This window comes from Gallus gallus, chromosome 4 (assembly GCF_016699485.2).
Source record: "Gallus gallus isolate bGalGal1 chromosome 4, bGalGal1.mat.broiler.GRCg7b, whole genome shotgun sequence".
NCBI lineage: Eukaryota > Metazoa > Chordata > Aves > Galliformes > Phasianidae > Gallus > Gallus gallus.
The window spans coordinates 8,933,758-8,954,770 of record NC_052535.1 but is presented as its reverse complement, the minus strand read 5'-3'; the positions used below and the strand labels follow the sequence as shown (position 1 = coordinate 8,954,770).

At 41.7% G+C, this 21,013-nt stretch overlaps 1 protein-coding gene and 1 non-coding gene across 6 annotated transcripts in view; one reads left to right on the top strand and one right to left on the bottom strand.

Moving 5' to 3' along the window:
* Positions 1-10,036, bottom strand: part of RPS6KA6 (ribosomal protein S6 kinase A6) — a 40,305-nt gene extending 30,269 nt beyond the window's left edge. The window contains exons 1-2 of one of the 4 annotated variants that reach the window (XM_420257.7): positions 9,734-10,036; positions 1,282-1,341 (exon numbers count right to left, since the gene is read on the bottom strand). In XM_420257.7, the coding sequence (XP_420257.3) occupies positions 1,282-1,341; positions 9,734-9,814 (141 nt within the window). In that variant the 5' untranslated portion in view covers positions 9,815-10,036. Of the gene's footprint in view, positions 1-1,281; positions 1,342-4,635; positions 4,670-9,006; positions 9,228-9,300; positions 9,558-9,733 lie in introns of those variants that run through there. The other 3 variants (XM_015278511.4, XM_040699331.2, XM_015278512.3) reach the window with 3 other exon arrangements.
* A 154-nt stretch (positions 10,037-10,190) lies between these two features.
* On the top strand, positions 10,191-20,901 carry LOC121110611. 2 transcript variants are annotated; one of them, XR_005859209.2, is made up of 4 exons: positions 10,191-11,257; positions 12,168-12,234; positions 13,202-13,256; positions 20,522-20,901. It is a non-coding gene; the product is annotated as an E3 ubiquitin-protein ligase Siah2-like (transcript). The 2 variants fall into 2 exon arrangements; XR_005859210.2 differs by having other exon boundaries at positions 13,202-14,687.
* Positions 20,902-21,013: the final 112 nt, after the last annotated feature.

Here is a 21,013-nt window from a genome sequence, read left to right as displayed (position 1 = left end):
GTTTTCAATGCAAATAAAGATTAACTTGAGATGTATAAGATGAATTATTTTTATAGATAGTCTTGCCTTTTTGAAGGATGTCTATACAATTTTAGCTACTTAACTATCACTTAAGCCCTAGAAATTGACATGACCGAGGTTTAAAAAGATCTCTGCATCATCAACGACAAATGAGCAGATAAAGAGTTGAACAGATATATAAGCCAGTTTCATTTTCACTTCTAGTTTGGTCTCCGTCAACTGCAAATTCAGTTTTGATGTGCTCTGCTGCTCAAGTAGCAAATCTGCAGGGTTGAGGTACCTGCCCTCAGTGAGCTGCCTTGCAAAAGAGGCATCTATTCCCAGCAGCTTACACAGAAGACAAAGCGCTGAAAGAAATGCCACAATCAGTTATGGCTTTTTGCCATCTTATTAGTTACAGCTTGACTGGTATGTAGCTCCAAGCACCTAACAAACAAGCTCAGCAACATCCTTCTGGTTCATGTACAGTGAAAGACTGACACACAACCCACTGCTCATCTTTCTTTGCTATGTGGAAGATGATGACCAGGCAGAAGGTTTATTTGCTTACTTCATACCAGGAAACAGACAAGCATCACATGTTTCTATCCCCAAGTTTATTCTCTAGGTCACTTAATTAAAAATATATTACTGCAATACAAAGCAACATGCAAGATTTACTTGATACCTTCTTCACAATCCTGTTCAAAAGTATCAAGGTGAGTATGCTGAAAAATGGCAGAAAGTTTTTCCATGCAAACAACAATGATCTTCAGCACCTCCTGACAACGCAAGTTACCGAGGCACTGGACAGAAGTCCTGCTAAGCAAGGTTTAGCCAGTATATTTCTACATAAGTGTGAAATGAACATACTGCTACAAACATGAATTGCTATCTTCTAATAAATGTTAGCAAGCACATTACAAGAAACACACGATTATCCGTTCTTCTGTAGAAAGAAAAGCACTGAACACACAGTGTATGAAAGTTTCAAGGTTAGACTGAGTATTTTCTGAGCTTGAGAGATCTGTAAGCACTCTCTTCGGTACAGAGGAACTGCCCTCCATAAAGCAGTGTCTCACATTGCCAGCTTTCTCAAACAAGCCACTTAGACCCCCACGTAATAGCTGATTTTCAAAATCTTAGAGACAGAACCTCTTCACATCTGGTCAAATAAAATGACAAGTTCCAAACCCACAGAGCAGGCAACATATACATTTCTCTTCAAAAGAAGGTTATGCTAAAGAGTGCCTAAGCTGAACATCTATCAAATATACTTACATGGTAGGAATATGGTTCACCTTCTTCCATAGGCTCGTCTGCCATTTTAAGGCCATTTAGCTGGAGAAAAAACAAACAGTAAGATGAAATACTTTTGAAAAAACACAGTTGATAATGACTAGTTTACATTTTAGAATACATGTGAAATTTGCTGCTCTTCATTCTGTAATTTAAAACTTGAGTTTCAAACAAGAACTACTGTTGCTTTTAATAGATCCCTTTTAAGTGTCACTTCAGTGTTATTTAATTTGAACTAGTTTAAAACCCTCTCTAAGAACTGCAGATAGCATTCATACAGGATGATGCTAACACAAAATTCCTCTATTCTGCACAAAATCTATGTTGCAGATGCTTTTCAGAAAGCAAAACTCCTGCAGTCTGGTGCTGAAAATTAAGTTTCAGTTTAAACAGAAAAAAAACCGACCAGAAGCAGTTTTAAGGCTTCCTGGGGGCAAGGACATGCACTGGGGAGGGTAGAATGGAATGAGTACCATAGAATTCTTACTTTGCAGAAAAAATATTTCATTACCTATTTCTGTAATTTTTTAAAAAAGATTCCTCTAAAAATGTATCAGCAAAGACAATTTAAACACCTAGCAAACAAGGCATTCAAACTTCAGTGGAGTACTTTAAAATCTGCAGATCTGTATATTAAAATATAGGTGGATTGATTACCAAAATAATACTTCCAAGAGGCAAAAAGTACGACATGCCTCTGGAGAGAAGCAAATAAGTTGCATGGTCTTAAATGGGAATATCACAATGCCCCCACTTCAACCACCACTAAAAAAAAGATATCAGTCCCATTGTCAGTGTAGAAAAAAGTTTAATTTATAAATTGAGTTTGAGTTTAAGGTCTTACTTCAATAACAAACAATTTGAAGATGTTTAACAACTGAAAAAAATATAAAATCAAAGAATATGCTCTGTTTCAGCATGCAAAGTATTAACTATAAACTGGAAATACCTGATAAAAATGGGTGAAGCCAGTTATGGATTTTGCTAGTGATAGTTGCTCATTTGTTTATGTTAAATGCTCAGCACAACTACCTTCATGTGGCACAGATCCCACACAAGAAAATACTAAATAGAAATCAGAAAATAAGACACACAAACTCAAAACTACCTTTTTCTTGACAACAGGAGTTAAAGCAACTAAGTTCTTGACTAGGTGATGACATATTTGTCTTGTACTTCTCAATTTATCTAAAATACGTGCCTAAGATACTGGAAATTGTACTGTATTTTGGTATGTGGATGGGTAGAACGCAGGATTACAAAGAATCTCAAAACTCTGTACAGACCATGCCTGCTTAAGAACAGAACAGAAAACCTGACAGACGAGTCAGGCTAAAAGGACAGGTTTATGCCACTGTGGTTGCGTCATCTAAGCATACCCTCAACTGCTTGCACTGCTCCTCCCAGAAGGGCTCTTCATTTCAAGCACAGCTTTCAGAGCTAAGACCTAAATTAACGGCTTTGATAACATTATATCTCCAACTTCTGTATCAAGATGCTAGCACTTTTTTAGACTATATTCTCACTGACAGAAGTAATCAGAGGACACAGTATGAGGCTTTGGTTACTCCAGCTCTCCTCTGTATTTCCATTTATTTTAACCACAGATAACACACTGCTCACATTAACTACAAGTCCAGATGAGTATATAACAGAAGACCCATCTGCTTAAACGAGAGCTGGCATATTTAGCACTTGTTCATCACGCATACGCATCATGCATTGCCCCCCTGATCCCTCCAGGGGCTTCACAAACCTATTACACCAGATGCAGAAACCTTGCACACAGTACAGAAGCCAATGCATTTCTTGTGCTGCATTACTTTTTGCATGCCTTCTTTCAATTAGATACTTGGGGGAAAAGGAACAACCACTGTACTTAGTAATGAATTAATTAATTGCATGATGCAAAAGTTCAGACCAGATACAAACGCCATCTCATTTCAAATGCCTCAGTGCTATCTGATTTATTTTCACAGTTTTCATAGAATACTCTCAAGTGTAAACTAACATGAAGCCCATCAAAGTTGTCCAAAAACCAGCAAGGAAAAGGGATTCCACTCTAGGTATTCAGAAATACAACAATTCCTCTCTCATGGACTCACACTTCATTTACTGTGTATTTTGACTCTCTTTAAATAAGGTAAACATCTTCCAAGTTTTGTTACTTAAATTTAAGCTCTGGAACCAATATTACCGGCCACCAGAACTGCAGATACACAATGAAAACAGTAGCTTAACTCCAGATAATCTCACTATCGCTGCTGGAACGAGCTTATAAACCAAAAAACCGTAAACTATTTGATCTACTTAGTTTCTGAGCATGCCACGCAAACATACTTTCAGCTTTATGGCAAATCAATTACAGTAAATTACTGGATTTTTATGGCAGGTAATCAAATATCATCTTAATTAATAATTTCCTATCATACACTTTCCCCTTTCATTGTTGCTTCCCCCCCCCCCATCCAGTCTCTTTACAGTTACAAAAACTGGGATGCCCGCCAATCTTGACTCCAAAGAATTTTATGTTCAAGCACATCAATCTACCTTCACTGCCTGACAGACACACAGACAACTATACTTCTGGGTTATTTGTTCATAAATCCTGGTCACCATCCACTTAAAAGAGAAAAAACCAAACACCTGTCAGATCACAACCCAAGAGCTAGTAGTTTAAAGAAGTCACAAGTTTGTTAGTTATTCCATTTAAAAGCATTCAATGACAAAAATCAAAATATTACTACCCTGCCTAGTTAATTCTTCTACTGGCCAGATTTCAGTCACTGGAAGATTCCACTGCCTCTCCTATACCACAAAAAGACAAGAAATTAATACTCAATTCCCACCTTTACAAAAAAAAGTACAAAAATCTGCTTCTTCAGCCAAGTAAGATCACTTTCAGTGATTTAAACACATAGTTATTAACAAGCATATAAAGGACAGATCTAGTTACACTTTTAAGTGTGTAATTACTTTCTGAACATCTATGAACACAGAAATTGACTTTATTACTGAGAATTAGAAAACACTCCCTCTTTGTAGAGACCAGAGGAAAGGAAGCAAGTACCAGTTTCCCAAAAGACGCTTTCATCCTTGAATCGTTTCCCTGTTCAGTACTTCTGAACTTCTACAATTAGCCAAGCATTCTTGAAGATTAACTTGCTCTAAGATACGAACTAAACTCAGACACTGAGGCAAACAACGTCCATGCTTTCCAAATAGAAACTTTCAGAATTAAATACTCCACATTGTTGATCAGTATAAAAATTAACAGAAGTCACAAAAGATGAAAACAAAGCTGAGGTCAGACAAGGTGGCAGGTAAGCAGCTTACCAGAGGTGTGGGCTGAGACCCAACGCAGTAGTGCCGAGTTGTCTCTGAGTTAGCTCAGTGTAAGCTGCCTTCTAATTTAATGCAATGGGTCTCATGACTTGTTGGGACTACACCATATTACCTCAGGAGACTATCTAAACTTCTGAGGGCTAGTAATAGGCCTGCCTACTATTGCACATGCTTTCCCTCAGACAATTATGGCAGAGCAGAGGAATCCCAGAATTACCAAAGATCTGAGCCATCTAACTCAATATATGTTTTTCATACCGAGGACATTTTAACTGTTTACATGCCAAATGTATCATGGTTTGAGAGGCCTGTAAATTCAGACCAGACAAATGGTCACCAAAAGCACCTCACTGCAATGAAAAACAGTCTGGCATAGGACACACTTCACCTCTGAGTTTACAGAAGTATTTCCTGAAATGTTTATGCCAAGATCTTAAGAGAGCAAGCTTACATTACAAGCCCCTTATTCTGAGGGCTTTGAAAAAATGACTTCGGAAAAAAAGAAGCGTTAAGATGACCACATTTGTTCTTCTCTTATTTTGAATTACATCTGCAAAGAATTTGCATTGTTAATTTAATTAGCAGCAAGCTGGCTACTGAAGTGCATTTCATGAGACTGAACTAAGAAATTTTGGGTTTCTATGTACGCTCAAGCAGATTGATATTTTAATACTGATTTTAAGCACTGTCTAAAAACTTCAGGAACCGAAGCTTAAAGGAACTCATTCTTACTCTAAGATATCCACAACTTCCCAATGCAATAAATTATTATTATTATACATTTTTTGTTTGTATCTTAACTCTAGGCATCGTTGTTGTACGTGTGTGGCTGCATTCAGGGCTCTTTGTTAGAGAAGGACAAGGCACACACCCCAGGTTGTGCACAGGGCCGGGCCGCACTGAAGGCCAGCAGGCCTGGGTTCCCCCGCCTGCCGCAGAGGCCGGATAACTCACACTCACTTTAAACATAGCAAGCGGCACAGGGAGACAGAGCCATCCACCATTAAAAGTGTTCCTAATTTCATAACTCCTAGGCAAAGTTACAGAGCTCTTCTCCTGTGGAGAATGAAATGTACATTCAGACAGGCTAACAAACCTTCAGCAACATGTAATTACTGATTTTAAGGGAACATTTTGATCCTCTCCATTATCAGATGCAGACCTACGCATGTCTTGTACTCGCTATCGCCACAGCAAGCCAAAACCCCGGCCATGAGCACAAGGACTGCCAAGTTCACCAAGGCCTGCAGCCCCTGACACCACTGCCTGGCAGGGAGCAGGCTGCAGCTGCACAGCCCAGCGCATAAAGCATCAACTCAGTCATTTTCAGATAAAGCACTGATGAAAACAATGTATTTCAAGTCTTATTCTTGATGTAATGAAGTACTACGTCCACATACATACTGGACTTCCATACATCTGAAGCTAACAAGTTGTACAAATCTAGAAGGATGGGGAAGACTGCAGGGACTGAGCTGAGCCACCTCAGCTGAGCCCCAGCCCTTCTGGAGACTCAGAACTCCTCCACAGCTATGTTCCAAAGCAATATACCAAACACTACTGCAGCACTTTCCAATGCAGAAAGAAAGACATTAATTGTTTTCCATTTAGGAGTATTACTGTGCTTAATTCTCCCATCTTCCTTTAAGGCACTTAGTTCTTGTGAATCTTTATAAAGACTGGACATTGCTGCAATGGCTGAAGGCCCTCAATTCACACGTTATGTGCAACTACGATTACATTTTTTTTCTCCTTAGCATAACACTGCCTAATTGTGGAGATTTCAGAGATGCACAGAACAAGGTAGCTGAGTCATCCACGTCACTGCCAGTAATTACTCACAAAGGAGTTATGCAACTCCTAGCACTGACAAAATTCAGTGGCCTTTGACAGACCAGCATCTGAACACGCTTGAAAGGATGAACTAAGAACACAGACCCAAATCAAAGATATGCTGACTTAAATTACCATGGACAGACTACATACAACAGCAGCAATGCTCAACTCATGAGCTCGCCTTTATGAAGGCTGCAATGCCCAATGCAGCCCAGATTTCTAGCTGAATGCTTTTATTTCCAGTCACTTTGCCGTTCCAGCCTTGCCGTTCTTGTCACTTGCAGACAATTAGGCAATTAACTTTAGAAGTATTTACTTCAAAAACAAATAATTGAGTATGAGGTTGCCTTTATGCAATTCACACTATTTATACACTTCTTATTTTAAATGCATGCAACGCCACTTCTAAAATAAGCAGAAAACTCAAAAATTACTGTATTCTGCTTAATTCTGACTACTTTGGCATTTCATCGGCTTGACCAATAAGACGTTATCAGATACTCTCTTGTCTCTTTGTAGACTGTGGTTATTTTCTTAATCCACCCCAGTTGTTAATAATCAACACCTCTCTTGTGTGTCTTTTATGACAATGAAAATACTCAGCAATCCTTTATTTGGAAGGAAACAAGCTCACTCAATATTTCAAGCTTAAATTGTATGACACTAACTCCTTTACCTATGCTTAAGGAATTACCATAGCTACAGAATTGCTTCACCAAGTGGCACTGTGAAACATAAGGAACACAAGAATAGACCATTTCCATGGTGTGCAGTTTCAAATCTCAGCCTCAGCACTTCAAAGAAGCCCAACATGAAAAAGTACAAAATAATTCAATCTTAGACTTCCTCCAAAAGTTCATGCTGTTTGTACGCCTTCAAGCATGAAAGTTGTTTCCTACCTTCAAGATCGCATTCTTCCCTTGCCAACTGTTTTTAGTTCATCAAGTTGTCACAAGTGCTTCTTCACTGGAAATGCACTTATTTCTAATAAAGTAAATCTAAATTTAGTCAACAAACAGATTCCTTGGAGAGCACTGTTTCTCCAATTTTTCCTCCTATGGTAAAACTAACAGAGGAGAGCTCCAGTAAATGCAAGTAATTTAGTCTTTAAAATATAAAACATTTTCTCAGTACTACTATTTGACCATAGCTCCAGCAAGTCCGAGGTCACCTAGACCTATCAAATTGCAAACATACAGTTGTATGAAGCATTGTAAGCAATGCTCATTTTAGAACCACGAATCCAAACCAAATCACCTTTGTTAAATCCTCAGTACCAAGTAACAAAGAAGTCCAGCAAGTCAGAAGCACTACATATCCCTGAGATCCACCTGAGATTAAGTGTTATGACAATAGTAATTATTTGCTAATGTAACTTGGGAACATCCTATGCAACCTGAAGAAACTGGTTTTTGTATAAATGAAGTCTTAAACACCGCTAGCCAAATGTAACAAGGACATGATGTCCCACTTGAATCACAGCACAACTGAAACAGTTTTAGGAAAATACTGTTAGGTAAGCAGTTCGTGTATGGGCTTGAGGAAAGCACAATTTAAATAGCAACTGTTGCAAACACAGAGCAGTTTGTCGGACATCCATCACTCCATGCTCCCCCGGCTAGGTGTTCCTGCCTCTCTGCCAGCTGCCATCACAGCACTCAGGGCAAATCCTGGGGCCTGAGCTGCACGAACACAATGCTCTGAAAGCAGTGCCAATGGCGGTGCAGGGGTATTTGTCCAGCCAAAATTTACTCTGAGATGGGCAATAACCTTGTTTAGGGTTCCAAATGCAGCATCTGAACCTCAACTACTTTAAACCTGAATGTATCGCAATACCCTTAGAGAGGTGCCAAGAAAGTTCTCCAATTTGCAGTAAGCCTCATGCCTGAACTGCAGCATACTATTTTTACAAAGCCCTAATAGTAACAAATAAGCTTTAATACTTCTGGTGACTATTTAATCCCTACCTGTAGCTTCACTAGCATAATTAGGATGTCTCTATTACCGAGCTACATGGATTGCGTTAATTATGAGATTATTAGAATATTTAAAGTGCAGCAGCCATAGTGTAGAAATGCACGTCCAGTAATTGCAGCCCTTGAACGTGGCATTCTGTAGACATAGCAGTAGAAAACTAAAGAAATAAATCCAGAATCTTGAACTTCCTGGCTTTATTCCCATTGTGAATTATTGTGTTTTCCTTTTCATGCATATACATTAACACCATCAGAGAAGCAAATTTCAGTGTGATCTTTTAAAGGTGATCATGCCACTTGTCCCAAAAGTGGAACACAGGCCTGCTCTGCACACTTTGTGCACAGTGATGGACTGCCACAGACCTCTCACCCATGATAAGACAAGCCTCCTGCACCACGGAAAGCAAGTCCAACCAGTTTGGAGCAGCTCTGTTTAGATAACATCTTTCATGCGTCTAGTGCAGCAAGGAGCAATCTTCCACTTGTCACACCTGACAACACAGCGATGTAATCCCACACTTCTGATTTACAAGTGCCAAAGTTTCAATACCTGAGTGTTGCTTTCTGCTGGAGGTAACCCATGACTGGAGCACGAAAGCCGTGCCAGTTTTAAGACTGCATTTGGCTCTCACTTCTGGGCACGCACACCGAGCAGTGCCGCGAAGACACCTCTGAATCCGTCCCTCTTTAAGACCCCTTGCTCTTAGCAGAGCACAAAGACACCCACGGCCACCGGCACGACGTTAGCAGAACCAGATTCCCAGAAGTTGGACCAACTTTCCACGGTCGCTACGACCACAAAACTGAGCCCGGTAACAACAGACGCTCCCGAGCTGCGCCGTACCTGGCACCCGTAACTACGGGGACGCGCAGCACGCCAGCTCCCAGCGCAACCTCACGCGTGTGCCCCCTCAGCGCTCACCCACGGGGGAGCGGAGCTTTGTCATCACTTTCCCAGCCCAGCAGCAGCGCCGGGCACGGCTCGGGCCGCGAGGAAGTGGCGTCGGCCGCGGGCGCCAGCGGAGGAAGCGGCGGGGCCGTGCCGGGTACGCGGGGGCGAGAAGGGGCACTGGCTTCGGAGGTGTCGCGCCGCGCCGCGCCGCGCCGCGCTCCGCCGCGCTCCGCCCGCCCTCCTCCTCCTCCTCCTCCTCCTCCTCCTCCTCCTCTTCCACCCCTTCCTCCACCTCCTCCTCCCGCCCCCGGCCCGGCGGCTCCCACGCGGCCGGGCAGAGGCAGGCAGGTGCCCGCGGGGAACCTCCGCCCCGCCCCGCACTGACCTCGCCGCCGCTCACGTACAGCTCCATTTTGCGGCAGGGCTCCGGCTCCTCCACGTCCTCCAGCGGAGCGCACGGCACCATGTCCCGGCTCTCCCCTGCCCGCCGCTCTCCTCCTCAACGGAGGAGCCGCCGCCGCCAGCCGCCTCTGCGCATTCCCCGCGGCTGCTGGAGGGGCGGCTGAAGGGAGGAGAGACGGGCGGCCGCGGCGGGCCCCCTGCCCACGCAGCGCGGCGGAGCTCGGGCTACTGCTGCTGCCGGCCGGCGGGGGCGGCTCCGCTCTGCGCTCCCCCGCTCACACCCCCCAACATGGCGGGCGCCGGGGGCGGGGCCTGCACGGCACGGGGGTGACGTCAGCGCGGGACGGAGAATCCCTGCATGGCGAGGGGCGGGGGAGCGGTGACGCGCAGAGCCGCGCTGAGGGAGCGGGATGGGGGGGAGTGTCCGTCAGGGCCGCGGTGGGAGGGCGGCGGCGGCGGCGGCGGCGGCGGCGGCGGCGGCGGCGGCTCTCGGGGCTGACGAACGAGGAGCGAAGGCCTCCAGGTCGGCAGGAGGGCATTTAAAGCAAGCAAAATAGTGCCAACGAAGGTGTGGAAAAAAGCCGTCGTGCTAACCAGTGAAGCCACCCCGGCCGAGAGGGTCGTTGTCCCCTCGGTTTTCTGTCTCCGCCCACAGAACTCCACAGCACCTGCGAAACTCGAGGCGCCCGCTTTCCCCTCGGGCAGCGCGGCTGAGGGAAGGCGGGCTGTGGGGATGCGCTCGGTCGCAGCAGCGCGCAGCCTGAGGGGAGAAAAGTTTTCTGTGGGCCGATTCTTTGTTCTTCTCTCTTCTTTTTTTTTCTTTTTTCTTTTTCCCTCGTAATGCAGGGATGGCAGGGCATGAAGCAGGCGCTGCAGAGCGGGAAGCCGCGGCACGGCCGGTGCCCGAGCAGCAGGGCCGCCCGCTCCCCTGCTTACACGCGCGGGCGGCCGCCTTTGTCTGAGGGCACGCGTGGGGAGGGGGCGGCAGCACCGCACGGAGGGGGTAAATAAAAGAGCATGGATGAAAAATAACGTTTTTCCATCGCTGTTTGATGCTAGGAGCTGGGGGACATTAGGTAGCGCTACCAAAAACACCTATCTTGAAGGACAGCAGGCTGCCTCAGTGACACTGAGTGTTTGTTTAGGCACTGCGTGGATTCTCAGTGAGCCCTGCCCTTTTGATACGGCTAGCAAAGAAAGTCTCAAGCTGCTCTTAACTGCCAGATAATTGTGAAGGAATTAGCATGACCGACAAAATGACAGTGCACGTCATAGTCCTACGTGCTTTCCCTTGCTGATCTTCTAACTTAGAGGTCAGTCGTGAAACAAACAAGAATCAGAGTACAGATGCTGCCCTGCTGCCTTGGTTAAACGAGAGCAACCTGCCTTGCGGCTCACCACTACAGCCCCCGCCACAGGCTGCTGAAGAGTTGCCTATTGTGAGTGTGTCACTGCAGCACCAGCCAGCTGGCACGTCAGCATTTCCAATGCAAACCTATTTTTAAAGGTCTGTAACTCAACCATGGAAGACAAATGTTTTAGACTGAAACAGGGAATGTGTAGTAGGAATGTTCTTCAGAAAGTAAGAAGCATATGGGAAAATGGAGGATCAAAGTTAGCACTGCTTAATATTGGGAGAAAGTTTACATTCTGAATATAGAACAGCGTAGGCTGGGTCACTTGTAAGCATTATATTTGTTGTAGTAGGATGATATGTATATGGAGCTTTTAGGGCAACTAAGTGATAGCAGGGGAAGGGACAGGCCCAGCTTTGTGTGCCTTGGTTCACGCTGTTCCATAGCCCAGTGCCTCTGCTTGTTAGTGTTACTGGTATGCATCCTCAAGAATCCAAATGGACAAATCATTTTTTCTGTGAGATTAGATATGTGTGTACTTGAGCAGTGGCTGAGGCAAATCTTAATTTAAACATAAATAAATGGAAGTGAGAAGTGACTTTTTTAAAATGCTCGAGTGCTCGGCAAGAACTGTTACCTGAAAGTTGTACTATAGATGCTATTTCCCTGCATCTGACTTTCTTTAATGCCACCAAGGCTTTTCTTTAGCATCTCAAACAGTGAGAGGCTGCAAACAACTACTCTGCACCCAAGAAGTCCTAACGCTATAGTGTTTGAGAAGTTCAGAAGAAAGCAACTATGAAAGTTGTGATTGTTATTCATTTATTGTCAAAGACTATGCAAGGGAAATTATGATATGTGTAGATATAGTAATGACTGATTCAGAAAAAGTAAAGTCAAGATTTCTTTTAGGCTGTCTCACAACTAAAGAAACAAAATATACTAATTAAAAAGACAACGGTATATCACTGAAATTCAAAAGTTGGCAAGATCCGAAAAGGTTTCAAATGAATATTTAAATTGTACATGTATTTTTTCTGTTCCTGTTTTTTTTCTCTTTAGATCATCTCATCTCACCCGTGTCCATGACTGCACAAATATCAGATTTCCTTTGTTGTGCAGCTTTCAGGTGAGGATATTGGATCTCATTTGGTCTGCAATTTTCAGCTGAATATTTTTTACGTTTCAGAACCTTAATTTGTTCAGCAAGTTCTTTCTGTTATGTTCCTCAGCATGATGTCATATGGTCATCTTGACATTATAACCTTTTTCCCTGTCATTTAGTAGATGAAGGTCTGAAAGTATCTGGTTTCTAAAAATTTATTTACTTTAAAATTAATTATATGACAAGGCAAAGTTGCTGAGAATACTCTTCTACCTAGAAATTCTAATAATAATAAACAGGATCTGTAGCAAAACCTCAGCTTGTTCAGTGTTAATAATATGAACTTCAGTCACTCAGTTGTCCTTTTTGTAGACCTCATAACTGTGGCCAACTCACAGCATCATCCACGCTTAGTTTGCTTATTCGGTTTCCCTGGAAGTATCTATCACACATTTGAAAATATGAAGAACAGATTATTTATGAGATGAAAAATCCCTGCATATCAAATTCTCTGTATACCATTCCTAGCAGTACGTATCTTAGAGAGGTATGTTATAGAGCTGCACTATCATCTCCCAACTTTGAAGTCAGTCTTCGTCAACCTTGTCCCTAAAGCAGATTCTTTCAGAAGGATCCTACAAACACTGTGTTCCTTTGTCCAGCAATTTTTTCCAACAAAGGAAAAGTAAGAATATTATGATGGGTCAGTTTCTTCTGTTCCCCTCCTCCTGCCAGTTAATGATACTGGAATCTGAACCATGCTAACCATGGCAAGTGCAGTGCAGCTCCACCCTAGAAAACAAAGCAGAAAAAGTAGTGTGACTATGGGAATATGTGAAGAGTATCTAGCTCAGCAAGATCTCAGGAAGGAAACTATATAAAAAGCAAAGTTTGAGGAAACTGCCCAAGCCAAGACTGAAGTTTTTATTCTGTTTTCACTACAATCCTGAAAGGGAACAGATGCAATTTTTTTTTCTTTTCTTTTTTGTAGGTTCTGTTCAAGGCAGGATATGAACTCTTCTATTGATTGCGAAGGTGGTTCAGGGGTGGGTACAGTTAATTTTATAGGCCAAGTTTATTCAAATTCATAATTATTTCACCTTTAATCTTTTGTACAATACAGTTCAACAATACTTGCACTGTCTGAGCAGTACAACTCTTTCCTATTGTGTGGATGGATTTATGTGGGTACAAAGCATGCTTCTGTTAACACAACTTGTTCTCTTACAAGAAGGAAAAAGAACTGTCCTGAGATACAGAGAATGTTTAGTAGTGTGCTTGTGTCTATGCCAGAACTGTACCAGCATAGGAACTGATTTACACAAAGCTCAGGTACTCTGGAGGGTGCGCTCTCACACTGATATAAAAGAGTGCAGTGTTTTCATTCTCAGACCAGTGTCACAGTTGTAGCTGATTAACCTCTACATACAGCATAAATTGATCTGGTTCTGATAAGGTAAATGTTACAGCAAGATTTTCATATTTCTATAAACTAATATAACAATGCCAAACCTTTATATATTTTGATAAAGTTACGGAAGAGTACAATCAGAAAATATTTGATCAATATTGAGTTTGAATATGCAATATAAATGTGAGTCTATAACCCATTCTATTTATACTGATATTTAAAAAATGCAAGTAAAGCCAAGCTCACATATGTACTTACAGAGAAGTGATATAAAATATATTATAAACATCTTGATGTTGTTAAACAGTTCATTATGTAGTATGCCCCACCCTACTGAGGATAAAGAAGTCAATTACATGAAAAACAGCAAGAACCACTTTTCTACTCAGTTATGGTTATGCTGAATGTGTGAAGCACAAGTGAAGAGGCACTTACTGAATTCCTGCTTCAGCTTTATGATTATATTTTTGCAATTACATCTTTTGTACTTTTGTAGCAAGTTTTCAAGAAGCCTGTTTATGCATAAGAATGCAAACCAATTTAAGTGATGACACTCATAGTTCAACACCTTGAGAAAGAGCCTTGCCACTTGCTATTTCTCATTTCTCAGGCTATTACACAGGAGTAGCCTGCTAGCCCCACAGGACTTACCTGGCAGCAAATTTTGCCACTTTTATCCAAAATGAGCTGAAGAAAGTTCTCAGAAAACACAGTGTATCTCTGCTGGTCACATTGCATCAACAACAGGGAGCAAAAGCTATATAGGCGCAGCGAGTGAAACTCCCGCTAGACATTTTATGTCTACGTAAATTTCTTTTTTTTCACTTAATACTTTGGAGTTGTTCTTCGTTTCAAAATGCATTTTGAATTCAAATATCCTACAGTGTAATTTTTTATTTTTATTTTTTTTTGCAAACCTGGGTGCGTGCTTCAAACCAGCCAAATGACACATCTCAGAAATTGTATACAGTCAAAGCAAAAGCTGCAGACAGTCACGTTAAAGGTCCAGTGTCCTGTCTCTAATGATGGCCAAGAAAGCAGATGCCAGACAGAAAATATAAACAGGGTGAGCAATACCTAACTATAATTCTCCAGAGTTTGATTTCAACCTCCACTGATTTAGCTTTCTTGAACCATGGATGTATATTTTGCAGCATTATTCTTGATTGAGATTTCTTCCATGGATTTACCCAAGCTGCCTTGTGTCTGTAAATTTTTAGCAGCAATAACATCTCACCAGTTCCACATCTGTACCTTATCTCAAAAAGTCTCAGTTTAAGCGTACTGCTTAATTTCATCTGACATTCCCCAGCTGTACATTGCAAAGGAGAGGGATTACTCACTCTCTTCACATTGTTCATGATTGTATGTGTGGTGTATCTCCCACCTTTACCATCCTGCTGTGCTCTTCTCTGTTGCCCAGGCTAAGGTTCCTGAGCTGTTCAGACAGTCATGAATTAAGGTAGGGAGAATCCAGTTTCTTAGTACACATTTTCACTAGTGATCTGGAAGCAAATATAAAATAGCTACCAATAGCATGCACAAATTACAAAGGGAAAGGAAAGTAATGAGCAGTCATTAGCTATCAAAGTCCTCTGGGGAATGACAAACAACTCAAAGCAAATTACAGACTTACCACAAGGATTGGATAGAAAAGCAACAATCTGGTGAAGAGGGAGTTTGTTTTACATCCATGAGCACTGCTGCAGAGACAGAGACGCAGGTTTTGTGTATAGTTTTGGAGTCTGTGCTTGGAAAAGCACAGCAGCAAACCACAGAAATACTCTAGCCTCTACTTAATGACTTACTGTGGAAAAACCAAAAGGAGCAGCTTTATCAAACCCATACTCATCAACAAGAATTTATTGGGTAGCTCAGTTCCCTTTCCAAGGACTACAGAAGAAAACTAGAGCAACTATATATACTGTATGAACACCTAAGCTCAGCTGAGGCAACTGCAGGCCAGAAAAAGTATTTAAATATTGAAATGAATTGTGACAACAGTCTGAACACACCAAGAGATGACAAATCTACTATAAGCAGTTGATCCTATTTTTTAAAACCGACTCTGACATACTTCAGTATTTTCCAAAACTTGCTCCATTATTTTTCTTCAAACCCGTCCAATCCTTGAAGCTGAAGCCAAACCTGAGAAAGCCACCTTGAATTCACAGCCAATTTTACCTCGGAGCACAGAACAGACCATTATGATGTCCGAGCATGCAAATGTATCAAAAATGATGAATGCTTGACGAATTGATTGCATCTGAAATCATCATGATCTCAATACCCAGGCAAGGTTTTGTGACGGCAGAGTGTGTTACTTTTAAAATGATCTGGAGCCAAAGCTGTTGCCAGTCCCTAACTATAGATAGGAACCTACATGTCAAACTGCAGGCTTCAAACTAGTATCATAATCATCTCAGGTGAAAAAAATGTTCACATTTTGGAAGATTGTTATTAAAGAACCATGCTTAGAAAAATGTCTCAACCTGAAAAATGAAATAGGGACTTAGTACCTGTCAGCAGTCATTCAGTGGTAGCTGTTTGTGTCTCGAGGCATAAATGTACCCAGTTAAAATATTAAATTTAGTAATTGTTTTCTCCTTGCTGTGGAACAAAAGGACTTTCTGCATGAGTAATCACTGTGTTCCTGGTAATACAGGGTAGGTCGCTGAATACCACTTCAGTCATACTAGTTTAGGGCTTCGGATAATTGCTGCAACAGTCGTACTTTTGGAATACTCACTCCTGGAGAAAACCACCACACCTCCCCAGCCCTCTACTGTTCTCCTGGCTTCCATTGATCAATATATCTCGGATTGATTGCTATTTTTTCTCCACTGTTATCAAGGTTATTTTCAAGCCGTCTTGACTTTGCTTCTGTTCCAATTGGGACACAACTTGACTCATCAGTTCTTTATTTGGAATACACATCACATTTCTTCACTTCATCACTTCTCCCAGTGAGGTCATTTGTTTGTGGCCATTCAATACTTCATTCAAGAGCAGATTTCTCAATTTAATTCATTTTCGTATTAGCCTGCGCAAAGAGTCTTTCTTAAAGGCACAGTTAAGCCATGTACCTATTTTGCAGGGGGAAGTCAGGATATAAACATATGGTAGAAGCCGAGGACATTCTGAAATGCATTTCAGAACAAGTATTTGAAGCCCAAATTCTTTTTCCATAAAAAATGGTGAATGTATTCATAATAACATGATCATTCTCTAAGTAATTGCTATCAGGATTTTAATTTAAACCTCATTTGATTGACATTTCTTGTTTGCAAGGTATCTATTTTAGGAATAATGTCTTGCTAGTATATCTCTCCATCTTAGTCATGACTGATAACAGAATAATCATCTCAACTACTTTCCTTTTCTTTCCTTGCATAATGGCTTCACTGCATTTTTACATACCAAACAGGCAAGAATAGAAACAATTAGACAAAATAACAGTATTATATGCAGATGAGCAGGTAAGTGAATAGAACTTGCCTGAAACTCTATCCTAGCCTATATATCAGGCTGAGACCCCTTTGTAGTCACATACGGTTTGTTTAACAGACTAAGGGAAGATGCATATTTTTCTCTGTAGTATGTCTGTAACTCACATTACTCTAAATTGGCACTACATACTTGTATTAAATACAGAATTTCTACGTGCCATCACTCCTAACTGCTCTTTACTTGTCCTTCTGCTTTAGCATGCTGCTCTGCCTGAGCTAACAGTTCAGTCCTGTCAATGCTATCGGCTAACACAACACTACTGGCAAAGTCAGAGCTATTTACTGCACTCACATGGAGCTTTCCCAAGACAAATCTGAAGCAAAAATTACAGCTGTAATTTATTTTTGAACAGTATCTTTCATGCAGGGAAATGCCACAAAATGCCTCACTGTTCATTTCATTATCTTGTTTCTTCTACCACTTTAATAAAGAACAGTGGTCGTAGGGCAGCTGAATGCTCAGTTAAAAAAGGACATTACTTGTTACTATTTCCAGTTCTTGGTAATATTTTCTCATGTGCCATAAATCTATGAGGACAAGAAATTACGAAGAGTTTTCAACAAGTTGACTTTGACACTGAAAGAGCTGCTTCTCCTTCTAATGACAAGCTGTCACAGGCATTGATCAGTAGCCATGGCAGAACAGATGAAAGCAGTAAAAAATGACAGATGAACAGACTTCTTAATGATAAGGAAAAAATACAGTCCAAACCATTTGAGAGGCAGATTCTCATTGGCTTTAATGGGAGAGGGTTTTTTTTAGTAAACGTTGTGTATTGGCTTCAGTGAGTAATGAGAGCACTTAACAAAGGAAGCATCTCATAGAATGAGGTCAGACTTTTAAAGAATGGCTATTACCCAGCAAAGCAGAACATCAGCAGGTCACTACAGAGTAAACAATAAATAACTTTCTGTTAACAGGAAGGATAATGCTAGGAGGAGGCACCCTGAACACCCCAAGGAGGCTACAAAAGGCCATTTCTGGCCTGCTTTAGGTTTACAGCATTCAAGCAGCCAGTGGTGCTTCAATAAGAATAAGCAAATCAGAATTGAGCCCAATAGCTGATACGACAAGACTCAAGAGAAGGAGCTGGATACAGAGTCTTGCTGCTAAAACACTGCTATTACACAGACCATATTAAAGGGGATGGGAAGGAGGCAAAGGCTGCATCAAAATTAAATTCCGTAGCAATGCTGTTGCAGTACTATTCAGTGAAACTTCAGTAACTTCACAAACAGGATTGCTCCTTTTCTAGCAGTGCAGGCAAGATGTGATTGCATCGCTTTCTTGTAAGAGGAAAACCTTCAGTCTGCGTCCCCATGCTGCAGCCAGGGAAGTGCTCCAGGGCTGGCTTTGCACCTTTTCCCCTTCTGAGCTAGATGGGTATACGCGGATGGATGCTTAGTACTCTACAGAAACACCAGTGGATCTTATGGCTGGGTAAATAAAGTCCTACTTTTATTAAATGCCAGGTTTTTAAACTTGTAATTTTGAGCATCAACGTTTATGTAATGGAAGAACAGCTGCTGATATTTTTTCTTGCAACCAACACTATTTAGCACCAATTTTGGAAGGACGACAAAAAGCACCAGAGATGGACCCTTAAAAAGAGAAGGATCTGATTTCTCAATATAAAAAAGTAATACTTATTTTTAAAATATGTTAACTGTAATATAAGGAAAAAAAATAAAGGAAAGAATGCTGGGTTTGTGTGGGAAGGGAGTATATTTAAATCTAAAACGAATGATGTGCCTTGTAATTACAGGAACATTTGAAAGAGATAGTCAGAATTAAAATACTTCAAACGTTCAGTTTGAAATATTAATTTAAAAATTTTAAGTATGTATAAGTGCACACAAATGGAGGCATATGACAAAAGGCTGAAGTTCAGATCAACTCAGAGAAAGAAATCCGCCCCGTTAAGTGAAAGCTGGAGTTGCTGAGCTCAGCAGGAAGGGCTGCAGGCAGGATGCGGCCGGGACAGTGGTTCTGGAACTTGAGATTTAATGCTAAATTAGTATCTGTAGAGCACCATAAGTGCCTCCCAATGATCCTTTTTTTAAAGCACACCAACTCTGAGCTCTCTTAAAAACCTAAATCGAAGCACCCTTCTAAATTCTGAATTACCGAACAATGGGTGATTAAGAGTAATTATGAAGCTTGCAGCAACAGAAGTAACATATTTCTTCTGTTATGACAAAATCCTCATTGCTTAATGCATTTTTATAAGACAGTTACAAAGTATTTTATGGTTTTACACACATCTTACATCCATCCATTAATATTGCTTACTTCGCTTATTGGATGGTTGATATTTTCCCTCAGAGATTATTCTATCTGTTTTAACTGCTACAGATAAACCTGTGTCTCCATTTAAAACAGGGAGATGGCATTTTTCAAGCAAGGAGTATGCTTATCTAAACATAGAACTGGCACAAGACACCTACAGATCCATCACAAAATTAGATAGGATTTCAATGGGGCAAACATTGTATTCTTCTTCTGTAGAGAAGAATATTCTACCATCAGGTTTTTTACATAACAGATTTGCCTTCATGAGACATCCCATCGAGAGCTCAGCATTTCCTCCCATCTCCCCTGGTCGCGCTGGCAGCCCTGCGCAGCCCAGGGATAGGTATGAGAGTTGTTGCTCCTCGTTTGTTCACTTGTTTGTTGAACACTAACCCAGCACTTCTGGCTTTTTGCTGAGACTCCAGGAATGCTTTTCTTATGCTATTGTCAAAGGGACATCTACATTTCATTGTACCCTATGTAACCGGGAAAGGGAGAGGTCACCTACCACACACGCTGTCTGCTGAACCAGCACTTCACCAAATGCTGCTGCAGAAGAGGGTGATTAACTTGCAGGGATTGGTGGTTCAGATTGAGAAGCACCTGCTGAAACAGCTGCGAAGGCATTTCACTTCAAAGTCCTTTAAATGTTTGTGAGAAACAAGAGCTCCTCCGTGGCATCAGCTTCTCTGTGCCTTGGAAAGCTCCACCTAACAGCAACATAAGCATGCTGGGCCCGGCCCTGCCTGAACGGGCCGCCAAGCTCACCACCAAAGGGGAAAGGTTCGAGAGCTCATTTCATCATCAAATCCTTCTCACGCTGGGAAGGGTTAATTTGGAGAACATTTCTGCCTCTTGTTCTGTGTGTGGGTGAGTGTGGGGGCTTCTGTTTTGTTTTTGAGCAGGAAGTCGTATTTTGAGCTTTTACTGACGGCCTTAACCCCCCCAGATGACAAGCACACTGATGGGCCCTAATGCAGTCCCAAGCTCTTCGACGCTTTTATCTTCATCCCACTCTGCATGTAAAAACATCTTTCTTCTGCTTTGTCTCCATAGGAGTGCAATGCTTCTCAATTTTTGTTTTAATTTCTTTTCTAGTCTGCTGAAAATTAAGTACATTGTGTGCTACCGAGTCAGCTGTTTTGCCTCCAGACCGTCCATCTCTCAGCTGGCATCGATTTCACAGAGAGCTGCTAAAACCTTTTTGCGTGATCCTCAACATTTCCTGAGAGATTCAACTCTTCGGGGACTTCAAGACTCCAGTCTGACACGTGGGTTATTGCAGCCCTGGTGCAGTGTATCCAGAAAGCACTCTGACACAGCACCTGGGGACGGTCTGCCCCAGTCGGGGCGTTGGTCAGCCTCGCTTCTGGTGCAGTGCTTCTGCACAGCTCCTGGCTGCCTCCTGCAACAGCCTCCGCCCAAGCTGTATTTCTTCCTTTTACTACAAATTAAAAATACATATTTACAAGCTCTAATTATATTTCAATGACTAATCTGTTGAAGGAGTCACCGAAAAAAAAAAAAAAAAAAGTAGATTGAAGTTATCAGGACAGATCTTGGATAGAGAAAGTACAGCTCGATTTATTT